The sequence below is a fragment of the Prosopis cineraria genome, unplaced genomic scaffold (assembly GCF_029017545.1).
Source record: "Prosopis cineraria cultivar Desert tree isolate PC_DT_omini unplaced genomic scaffold, ASM2901754v1 PC11, whole genome shotgun sequence".
NCBI classification, from domain to species: Eukaryota; Viridiplantae; Streptophyta; class Magnoliopsida; order Fabales; family Fabaceae; genus Prosopis; species Prosopis cineraria.
Genome location: NW_026555342.1, coordinates 17373558 through 17385865, shown reverse-complemented (window position 1 = coordinate 17385865; position 12308 = coordinate 17373558). Strand labels below are relative to the sequence as shown.

The 12308-nt window shown below is 33.7% G+C and overlaps 1 protein-coding gene across 5 annotated transcripts; it reads left to right on the top strand.

Annotated features, from left to right (window-relative positions):
• The first annotated feature begins 3604 nt into the window (after window positions 1-3604).
• Window positions 3605-11636, top strand: LOC129285412 (uncharacterized). Of its 5 annotated transcripts, none has more exons than XR_008587194.1 (6): window positions 3605-3802; window positions 4938-5094; window positions 5264-9544; window positions 10386-10451; window positions 10586-11074; window positions 11239-11636. XR_008587194.1 is itself a non-coding variant. In XM_054921110.1 (4 exons), exon 3 carries the CDS (start codon window positions 5369-5371, stop codon window positions 9530-9532), a length of 4164 nt encoding a protein of 1387 aa, XP_054777085.1. In that variant the 5' UTR covers window positions 3605-3802; window positions 4938-5094; window positions 5264-5368; the 3' UTR covers window positions 9533-9544; window positions 10386-11636. The 5 variants fall into 5 exon arrangements, 1 of the variants encoding a protein (XP_054777085.1); XR_008587193.1 differs by having other exon boundaries at window positions 10586-11078; XR_008587195.1 differs by having other exon boundaries at window positions 4958-5094; window positions 10586-11636.
• The last annotated feature ends 672 nt before the right edge of the window (window positions 11637-12308 follow it).

The window sequence follows — 12308 nt, the reverse complement described above, 5'->3', positions numbered from 1 at the left end:
GCATTTACAACTTGCAATTGTACAAGATTTGAGATTTGAAAGTTTTTTATAAATATTATGGGACCTCTTAATAATAAAATTTTTTTGTGACAATTAAATATAATTTTCTCATTTTTTATCATTGTTTGAGCATATTTGTCTCTTATTTTTTCTCCCAAAATTTCTTTCAATATATCAATTCTCAATTACCACTTAAGGTTTGCAATTATCATACATGTTAATCAAGATTCTGTTTGCAACATCAAACAAAATTATTTATTAGCAGATTTAATTCAATGCACAAAATTGATTAGCTAGAGTGAAACTCTAATTGTACAATAAAATTGCATTAAAACATTTAATCGCACACAAAGATATGCATTTAGATAATTTTTTGGTGGAAAGTATGTTACTATATATGGCAATTTTCCTGACAATTCCAAAAGGAACCAAAGCATTGCAAATGCATACTCCCTCTGTTGCTATATATAAAATATTTTTAATTGAGTTATATAAATCAATAAAAATTGACTATTTAATTAAAAATGCAGCAACATTTCAATTTTGCCGCTAAATAAAAAAATGAATATCTTTTTCAAAAGTTAATTAATGAGACTACCTAATCTTTTTCTCTTTTTAATTTAATAAGGATATAATAGTCCATTCATTAAAAAGTATGTTAAAAATCTCTTATATTAAGGGATAAAAAAATTTTATAAAACTTTTTATATATAGGGACAAAGGGAGTATATACATTTGTTCTTCACACCTTTAGGACAATTGCACAATCTTTCAATTAATGAAGAATATGCAATTGATTTAGCTGGAAAAAATTTTATGGTGGCTCCTGGACGTGGGAGATAATAAACTAGGCCTACCACATGACATGATAGTGTACAATAGAGATTAAATCCCTTCTAATTGTTGATAACTAACTACCCATATCTAATAAATACAACTGAGGTATCAATGTATCCATATCTTTAGAACAATCTATCCAACACTAAGTACTTTAATGATAGAGCCATTCTTGTGCCTATTATTATGAAAATGTTAACCAAGTCGTGATTTCATGCCTTCTCTGACACCAAGTGAATTAGTTGAAAATTTTAGTTGTGATTATGTTTTGAAAATCAACTTAAGATAGTGATTACTACTTTGATGATTATAGACTAATGAATTCTTGAATATAATTGATAGCTCTGATCTATACCCTTACAAACTTACTTTTACTTTTAAAGATGGTTCACCTATCATGCTTCTAAGAAATAGTAATTAAGTTTTTAAATTATACAATGGAACTCATTTATAACCATAACACTAAATCGATCGAATTTAAATTAGAAGGTGCTAATTCATCATATTGATATGAATCCTTCTAAGAGTATATTAATATTTCACATGTAGTGAAAACAACTTTCAATTACTCTTTCTTCTATAATAGCTATTAAAAAAAGTCAAGAACAATCACCACTTCATGTTGAGTTGCACTTATCAAAGACTGTACTTGCTTTGGACCAATTGTATGTTGCTCTTTTGAGTGAAGAGTACGTATGGATTAAAGATTCTTTTGGATAATAGTGACGATAGGCTTAAATCAACAACCACCAATATTATTTATAAAGAGGTTCTTGAGGAATTTGTAATCATCTCAAGCGTCAATTGTACAATCCAATTTTTCTACCCAAATGTGTGCTTATGAAAACGTCTTTCTAAGTATCAAGTTTTTAATGGTGATGATTAGCAATAACATCTTAATTTACGTTTCGATTAACAGGTTTAAATTGTATATGGCACAAGTCTCCCTTTTGGATTATGGCAATTTGATTGCAATGCTACCAAAAAAAAAAAATATTTTCCCCATACGCTACACTTTTAAAAGCATTTTTTCATATACTATAAATTTAGAAACCAGTTTGATGCAAACTGAGTTTCATTTTTTTTTTTTTGATATGAAAGCATGAAACTCTATTTTAGTCAAGCCGAGTTTTATACCTTATAAAAAAAAGTTGATATGATAAGCTGACAGCCTTCTTTTTCTTTTCTCCTTTGTGTGAATAATTATTTATTTTTTTATTTTTTTTAGTCTATTGCTTAGTATCTTGAACAATCTGAATGTATTATCACTTCCTCCATGTGTGATTGTTATCTATATAAATTTGGATATAGATTTTATATTTAAAATATTGCATTTTAAATCTGACATTTAAAATTCATATGTTTAAAATTCTTTATTTGAATAATTTAAAAAAATTTAAATGAAAAATAGAGATAAATTGATATTTGAAATAAAAATAAAAAATTGAAAGTGATATGTTAACTTTTCTTTTTCATTTGAAATTTTTTGAAATTATTTAAATAAAGAATTTTAAACACATGAATTTTAAATGTGAGGTTCAAAATGTGATATTTTAAATATTAAATTCATACCTAAATTTGTATAGATAATAATCACAGGGAAATTCACATTATTTTGAGTAGGCCATGATAATATCTTCAAAGTTTTCAAGATGCCAAATAATATAATAAAAAACAAGGAAAAAGAAATAATTACTCATATAAAGGAAAAATGAGGGAGAAGGTTAACTTCCTTTTTTAAATAAATCAGCATGATTAAAATTGAGTTCCATACTTTTACATTAAAAAAATGAAATTAAATTTGCATCAAATTGATTTCCAAATTTAATGTGCACGGAGGAATACTTTTGAAAGTATAGCATATGGGGAAATTTTTTTTTTTTTTGGCAGTATTGCAGTCAAATTGCCTTGGATTATATTTGACATTTTTTTATTTTATATCTTTAATGACTTTTATCTTAAAAATCCAAATAAAATTAAGAGATTAAATTAAATTCAAATAAAATTAAATACTAAAATAAAATTAAACCTGAAAAATGGAAAGTACCCGTATCAGTTGACGCATAAAGAATATGTTGTATTTTTCATAATTTTTATATTTTTTAAAATATAGTTTCTATATATAATATATAAATACATGTGAACAAATATATGTGCATATATATATACACACACACACACTTCCTATATTTAAAATTATAAGATATTTTTAACTGAATTTTACCTCTCAATAAAGTGATTACCTACTTTTAAACTAACATTATCTTTCTATAGTTATCTCTATTAAACATCCTACAATAAATATAAAGTCATTATTAATATGGGCATTTAAAAAAAAGACAATTATTACATTTTAAAAGATTAAAAATGTCTTATATTTTTTAATATATAACTCTTAAAAAAATTTTTATATTTTTAAATGGAAGGGATATGTTTATAAACATTATCAATATAGTAATATTTATTATTGTTGAAAAAAATCAACATACTATCCAAAATTCAAAAAATTTAATTATAACTTAATTATAAATTTTAAACTATAAAAATAGCAAGGTTTCTCGCGAGTACATGATCGACTTCGACAATTTACTAAATAATATTAACAATTGTTGTTATTATTATTATAATTATTATCGTTATTAAATGTTAAAATATTAAATATTGCAAATGTTAAAACTTAATTTAAATTCTTCTGATTCTAATTTAAATTCAAGACTGGAATAATTTCTAATTAATTAAAAAAATGAAAAAGATAACCAGGCAGAACACAGAGCCAGAAGCCCCAATTCCTTCGATGAGTATTTCTGCTTCTTCCCCACTCTTGTTTTCTTCTCCGACTTCGAAACCTAGCCACCGCAAGCCGCTGCTCGTCTCCATTCTTTGCTGAGCCGACGCCGTTGTTCTGCGTCCAGTTCTTCACAGCGTCAATTCCTTTATTTCCATCTTCGGATTCTTTTCCCTCCAGGTGAGGGTTTTCGGTTTCGCCTACCATTTTCCCATCTGTTCCCATCTGGGTTCCTGTTGAAATTGTTAAACTATTTGTCGACTTGGGTGAAATCAATTTCCGATTTTTGATCCATTGTTAATTACTAGTTGTTTGGTAGTGAAATCAAGTTTTGATTGTTTGGCCCGTTCTAAAATTGGGTTAAAACGAGTCAAGGAAATTGATGTTACGGAATTTGAGCTCTTAAGATATAGTTGTTACTGGAATTGGGTTAGCAAGGTTCTTTTGTGTCGTTCATTGGCATAATTGCGTGGAACATAAATAAAATTTTGTCAATCATCTTATTTTTCTTTGGCTGAGACTAGTGGAGTAGATTCCCAGTTTTCAATCCACTATCTAAATTTCCAATTTGGTTGATTATCACGCAAGATAATACTCATATCCAGATGTGTAACTGAAACTGAATTTGAACTCTTAAAGAGTTCTATGTTTCTTCTTTCAACCTCTCAACATATTCTTAAGCTTCACTTGGACCTACACACTTTTGAGTTTACTCTCCTGATTATGCCGTTCTCTGGTCTCTGTATTGTAAGCAAGTATAAGAAGTGTCTTCTTTTAATTTTATAGTACGTTATTTTGGTTATTGTTGTGTTCTTTGAATTAGTATTCGTACTTTATTCTATTTTATAATTTATTTGGATATACATTTTTTAAAAAAATTCTATTATTCTGGGGTCTCTCTGGTAAGGTATGGAACAGGGAGGGGTTGGGTTGGCCACACACCCTTGCTACCTGCTTTGTCGGATTGCTATCATCAATCCTCTTTCTTTGCATAGCTTGATGAAGAGAAAAATGTTGGAGAATCTCGCATCTTATAATTTGTGAAACAGGGTGTGGTGATGTTGTTAGGAGATAGTGATTTAAAGTTTAATGATATCTTTATTGATTGTATTATTCTACCATGGTTTAACTTCTGCCCATGGTTTTTGGAAAGAGTACTGGTTAGTATTTAATGATTTTGTTGGTAGACCTGGTGATACAGACTGGCGTCTCTTCTTTGCTAATATAATTTTTCAAATTTACATAATTACTTAGTTTTTCTGTTAATCTCTGAGTATCCCCATGAACCTCTGCTTTGCTAATTTTTTCTTTCTAGGGCTCTTGAAATTTGTGTAGGAGTCTCTGCATCTTTTTCTCCGTCTCAGTGCACAGTTATCCAACTTGCCTGTCTTCATCAGGCTGCCATGCAGGGGAATTCATGTTGTGAATCACTACTTTGTCTTTGGAGTTTCCTTTCCTTTGCTGTGATTAAGGTATTATGTGGCCAAATCTTGGAACTCGTAATTCTTTCTGCATTTTTCTGGAGCTTCCTAATTCATGTTCATTCCTTTATCTCTTTCATGAAATGTATTGTGGGTTAAATTTTTATTTTATTCAAGATTAAGACTTAGTCATTTTTTATATTTGTATTCTTCATGCTAGGATTTTGATTGAGATTTATTTGGTGGGCAACCGATTTTTTATTGGGCTATTGGAGCTGCACTTCTTCCGTGAATAAGATTTGGCAGCAGTTTGGTGTTAGGTACCATGGCAATTGAGAAGAACAACTTTAAGGCATCAAGGCTTGATTCTGAGTTTTCACCCCATAGTAGGGAGACTATGTCTAGTGATGAGGATGATCTTCAGCGGCGTAACTCAGCTGTGGAATCTGATGATGACGATGAGTTTGATGATGCAGATTCTGGTGCAGGGTCAGATGACTTTGATTTGCTGGAATTGGGTGAAACTGGAGCAGAGTTTTGCCAAATAGGCAACCAGACTTGCAGCATTCCATTGGAATTATATGATCTTCCTGGGCTTGAAGAAATATTGTCAGTGGATGTTTGGAATGATTGCTTGAATGAGGAAGAGCGATTTGAACTGGCCAAGTATCTTCCTGACATGGACCAAGAGGCTTTTGTTCGAACCTTGACTGATCTTTTTACTGGTTGTAACCTCCATTTCGGGAGTCCCATTAAGAAGTTGTTTGAAATGCTTAAAGGGGGTTTGTGTGAACCAAGAGTTGCTCTTTACAGGGAGGGTTTGAACTTTTTCCAGAAACGACAGCATTATCACCTTTTGAGGAAGCATCAAAACAACATGGTTGTCAATCTCTGTCAGATAAGGGATGCTTGGCTTAATTGCAGGGGATACAGTATTGAAGAAAGGCTTCGTGTTTTGAACATTATGAGAAGTCAAAGGAGTTTGATGTCCGAGAAGATAGATGATTTGGTGGTTGGTTCATCAGATGAAGACTCTGGTGAAGGAATATGGAATAGAAAGAACAAGGATAGGAAGAATGTGCAGAAAATGGGCCGTCAGTCTTCTCATGGGGCAGGTTCTGGTTTAGAATTTCACTCAAGAGGACGATCAGTGGGTATGGAAACAGAAAGGTTTGGAAAGCAAAACCCGAAAGGCATGCTTAGGTTGCCTGGATTAAAGACATCTAAAGCCAAGGATCCAACTGATTACTTGTCTTCTGGGTACCATGGTTTGGATATGAATCCTGGGCTAAATGGTTCAACAAGTGTGTTTCCTCCACAAAAGTCATTGGGCTATGATTCTGGGATGATGATGAGGATGAGAGGTCATATGAGGAACGGTGATGCTGCTGAGGAAATGACATATGAACTTGGTGTCCAACAAGATCGAAATGCATTATGTAGTAAAATGATGGATAAGTCCGGTATTATGAGAATGGGAAAGAGGCATGACCTTCTAAGAAGTGATGAAATAGATAATGACAATATGATGGGTCTATCTTTGTCCTCAAAGGCTGATCTGCATGCCTACTCTCGGAATGCAAACCAATCTTCAGATATGAAAATGTTCACAAAAAAATCCTTATCTACAAGAGGTTCTTATGATTTTTCTAGAAAGGCTAAGTATACTGAAAATGGCCAACAATTTGATGATGATCAAATTAAGCCTAAACTCAGGGGATCTCAGCTCCTACCTAAAGGAAGTCTTGTTGATTCATTAGATCATGATGAATTTTTTGGCAATAGCAAAAACCCAGGAGATGAATCTGCTATGGATTCATCATTTCAGTGTGATGATTGGAATTTGAGGAGCAAGAGGTGGAAGGCAGGGAGGGAGTCTCCTGATCTTAGTTATGCTGCGTATAGATCTTCTTCACCACAAGTGAGTGATAGACATGTTCCCACTGACGTCAGAAAAAAATCATTGCAGGAGAAGGTTAGAGGGGCTTTTGTACAGAATGGAGGACAAGATATGCTGGCTTCAAGAGGTAAGAGGATGCTTCATAGAAGTGAAGAAACTGAATCAGATTCATCAGAACAATTGAATGATGATGAGGATGCTTATCCATTGTTGCAGAGCAAATTCGCTTACTCAGTTAATGATGATTCTCGCACGACAATTTTGAAGTCTCGCCTAGAAGGCAAGGAGGCAAAATTTGCGAAGAAAGACTTCAAGGGACATGGGAAAGCTAAATCCAAGAAGATGGGTTATTTTGGAGAGAATTCTTTGCCTGGTGTAGAAAATTTCCTTTCAAAGGAAAAGAAGAAAGGTAAAATGCGCAAAAGTGGCCCTTTGCCAGATTTTTCCAATAAACTTTTGGAAGAGAGCTATCCCTCAAGTTCAGAGAAGCTTAATGACGGTGATGATGATTGGAGAGAAAACTACAGGTTAGGCAAGAATGGTCGAATAACGCAGGAATCGATTGAAAGGTTAGACATGCCTTTGTCAAATGCTAACAGTTATCAGCTAAAGAAGAAAGGGAAAGGCAGAGCGGAGTATGATCGTTCCATTCTCAGGCCAAAATACATGAATGATTTCATTGGTGATGAGGAGAATGACTCACATGATGCAAGGTTACTGGTGGATGATAATGGAGTTGGTCAGAGCAGATATAGGAGGAAAGGGAAGAAATATGATGGATACAAGGATGACCATTATGGAAAATCTGATGCAAAATTTCTGGCTTGTAACTCAGTGACAAAGAAGTGGAAAGTGAAGGATGATGCGGCAGATCTGGATGGAAGAGAAAGAGATGCCAATCCTCTGTCTAACTTTCAGACTGATGATTCAACTTCCTTCAAGAGAAAGTCAAAGAGAAAAATGGAAATTGAGACAGTTAGTTCAGATGTGGATATTTCTGAACTGCCCATTACAGATTTGGGAACAGCAGATACAGAGCATGATGCAAAACCACAGAAAAAACCATTTACTTTGATTACACCTAGTGTTCATACTGGATTCTCTTTTTCTATTATACATCTTCTTTCAGCAGTCCGTATGGCAATGATTACCCCACTTGCAGAAGACAGTTTCGATGTGGGAAAACCTAGAGAAGATCAGAATACAGCTCATGAAGGTACTATTAACGGTATTCCCTCTAATGAGAAGGTAACTACCAATTCTGAGCTTGCTGGTCAGGTGAGTACTCCTCTTACTGTCCAGGAAATTGTTCAACGTGTCAGATCAAACCCTGGTGATCCTTGTATTCTTGAGACGCAAGAACCTCTACAGGATTTGGTCAGAGGGGTTTTGAAGATATTTTCTTCAAAAACGGCACCATTAGGAGCCAAGGGTTGGAAGGTGCTAGCTGTGTATGAAAAATCTACAAGATGTTGGTCATGGACTGGTCCAGTCTCTCATAATTCATCTGACCATGATTCCATTGAGGAGGTGACATCTCCTGAAGCTTGGGGCCTCCCTCATAAGATGCTTGTTAAGTTGGTTGATTCCTTTGCTAATTGGCTAAAATGTGGTCAAGAAACACTTCAACAAATAGGAAGTCTTCCTGCACCACCTTTGGAATTGATGCAAGTCAACCTTGATGAGAAAGAGAGATTTAGAGACCTCAGAGCTCAAAAGAGTCTTAACACCATTAGCTCAAGTTCTGAGGAAGTCAGGGCTTATTTCCGCAGGGAGGAAGTTCTCAGGTACTCAATTCCTGACCGAGCATTCTCTTATACTGCAGCAGATGGTAAAAAGTCTATTGTTGCACCCTTGAGAAGATGTGGTGGTAAGCCAACATCAAAAGCCCGAGATCATTTTATGTTGAAACGTGATAGACCACCACATGTTACTATCCTTTGTCTTGTTAGAGATGCGGCTGCCAGGTTGCCGGGAAGTATTGGCACTCGAGCAGACGTTTGCACATTAATTAGAGATTCTCAATATATTGTTGAAGATGTCTCTGATGCACAGATTAACCAGGTGGTTAGCGGGGCATTGGATCGGTTGCATTATGAACGTGACCCTTGTGTACAATTTGATGGGGAAAGGAAGTTGTGGGTTTATTTACATAGAGAAAGAGAAGAAGAAGATTTTGAGGATGATGGCACCTCATCAACAAAAAAATGGAAGAGGCAGAAAAAAGATGCTGCAGATCAATCTGAACAAGGAGCAGTAACTGTTGCTTATGATGGGACTGGGGAGCAAAATGGATATGACTTGTGCTCAGATCTCAATGCTGAACCATCAGGTATTGAGGATGATAAGGGAGGAGAGCTTGTGTCTGATGATGTGAGGCTAAATGTGGAGGACAATGTTGATGCCAATCTTGCATCTGAACAAGGCAATGCCGGTCAGGATAATTCAATGGACTGGGAGACAATTGGACTGAACTCAACTCGTGAGAGTAAACTTCTATGCCAAGAGAATTCTGCAAATGAAGACTTTGACGATGAATCCTTTGGAAGAGAGAGGTCTGTTGGAGTATCAAGTGCAAGCTTATTGTGAAGAACTCTTCAGGTAGTTCTTATCAATGTAATTCTTGTACGAGATTTGTTCTATTTTGCACTATGCCGGTGGTGGTGTTTTTTTTTTTTTTTTTGGGAGCCAAACTCTGCTGGTGTTGAAACAATAAAATTTTTGCCTTTTCCTTCCTTTTTTTTTTTGTCTCTGGAAAAGGAAAAAATAAGTGCAAGAAACAGATGCAATATCAAAGGGGAGGAAAAGAAATTAAGCGCATTGCTCAAAAAATAATTTATCTATGACTGTATGAAATTATCGTCACTGTCATATTGTCCTTGAATATTGTATTTGTTTAATATCTTTTGGTCTAGCTATTCACTAACGATGATTGAATTTCTGCCTTGATAATTTAATTTTTGTTTGCTTCATTTGTTGTCTTATAATGACATATAAAGTGAATGAATCATACATAGTAGTAACTCAGAAAAATCGGGAATTCACTTGGAGCTTCTTATTGCTTGTATAAGGTTGGCCTCCTTTTTACAAAGAGGGGCCTAAAACAGTTGCCTTGATGTGACCTGAGATAGGATGTCAAGGGTGTTATGATCTGTTACTTGAACGAACAATTGAAGATCTATGGAGACAAAGTACCGTTTCTTCATGGTTTTTTTCTTTAATTTTTTGCATGGTTTATTTTTCCTTCCCTTTTGTATACCCTAAATGGTCTAGAAATGCTACTCAGATATTGGATACTTCACAAAGACAATCCATGTTTGCTACGCAATTGTAACACTTCAATAAAACCACTAACTTACGAAGTTTACTTGCCACCTTCAACTGTCAAGAAATGTTGCTTGTAATGATGTTTACTTATGCAAAGACATTTATGTTTCTGCAGTCGTCAGCCTACCCGCACTGAGGAGCTCAAATTTCCTTTTTCTAGTTGTGCTTGTAAATATTGCAGGTGCAGTATCATTATATATTAATTTTATTTGGAAGTATAGAATATGTATGTTGTTGAAGATGATGGAATACTATTAGGTGGATGCCTCTGGCTTCACATCCCAAAAATAATTTCTTTTGAATCTCATTATGTAGGATCTGGAGTATATCCTTTTGTACACTGAAGGACCAAGGAGCCGAATCTTACACTGTATTGCTTCACAATATTATTATTTCATCTTGTATATATGATTCAGTTAAGAATCTTAAGATCATGATACTACTACAAATAAGCTTGTGACTTCTTGCCGAAGATAGAAGAGGAGAAAATCTGAAATACTCTCAAGTGAAATAGCCCACTCAGATTTTAAGATGAGATTTGTTACTCATTGCTCGATTGACATTGATATTGTCTGTGCTTGAGAAGCATACCCCCAAAAAAAAAACAAAGAAAAGATAGAAAGTTGTAACTCTGTCAACTTGAGTTCAAATGACCAATCTAATTTTTTTTTTCAACCTCAAAAAAGAATGCATCTCTCTCTCTCTCTCTCCATGTCCTTGAGTTGCAGGTCTTGTTACGTTACAGATTGCTGCAACAGTTTGTGCACAACTTCAAGCTGTTGAGCTATCTTTGAGACTGACCTTGTGAGTAAGTATTCTGTCTTCGTCTTTAATAATTTGTGAGCAAAAGTATCTCGTGTTAAAGGGAAGGTGCTGACTTCCACCGAAGCTCCAAAAGTTTAAAAAAAAAAAACCTAATAAGATCTACACGAGAATGATATTTATCTGTTGTTCTTTCTGAATGAAAGGCCATGACAAAGCCATACATGAGAGAGAAATAGCATCTGGCTACTTATTACAAGATCATAAGCTGGGAAAGGCATATATAGCTAAGGTGGCTTCCATGAGAAAATGTATTCTGATTCTGTTCAATGAGCTTCCTTTGCATGCCAATTTGTGTAGGGAATTGCTTCTTTAAAGCAGTGATGATCGATGTATCACTGTCCAGTTTTGTATTAACTGGTGCCTTGTTTGTTATTTCACTCGGGCATGGGCATTTTTGTTGGTTGTTATCTGTATTAGCAAATAGGCTTGAGCTTGACAAACTTGTGAAAGCATTCCACAGCTCCCTAGTTGTAGCTTAATTGAACACTCTGGAGAAAGCATGCGTAACTGTAGGGAATAAGACGCATAGTAGTCTTTTGAAGCACTATCTTGAGTAGTAGTAGTAGTAACATAAAAATAGGACTTCGTATTTTTTGTTTTTTCATGTGCAAGGAAAATAAAATATCCTAAGGTTTTGGAACTCTGGGGAAAAGATGAGTGATATGGATGGAATTTTTAGTTATGTTTGGATTAATCAGTTTGTAATTTTTATTCCATTTAATAGGAAATTTGATGGAACTATTTGAGTGAAATGGTTCTAGTCAATGGTTAGAAAGATTGAATGGAATAATAATTGTAACATCAAATTTCCTAAAAGTATCTTACAAATTAAAAGATATTTTGATACATTTTATTCAATATATTGTTGTTTGAGTTCTGTTTAAAGTATCTTTTATTGATTAAACAATTAAAAGGTTTTAATTTTTTTTCCTTTTTGCATTCAAAATAGCACAAATGTTTTAAGGTGGAAATAAGTTTTTTTTTTTAACATTTTACTTAATATCTTGAGTTATCATAATTATTTTCTTATTAATATCACTTAATTTGATGAATACCCATATTTATTTTCACACCTTTTTTAGCTCTTCTTGAAATTGGATAATTTCGACATCACAATCACATACATATATTATTTAAAAAATAAGACATTATTCCCAAACTTGAATAAAGGTTAAGGATTGTATTAAATTCTCGATGGCTAACCTAAAATTCT

What these genes read in the sequence shown, in the direction of transcription:
- LOC129285412 (XM_054921110.1), top strand. Translation starts at nt 5,369, where the DNA reads ATGGCAATTGAGAAGAACAACTTTAAGGCATCAAGGCTTGATTCTGAG.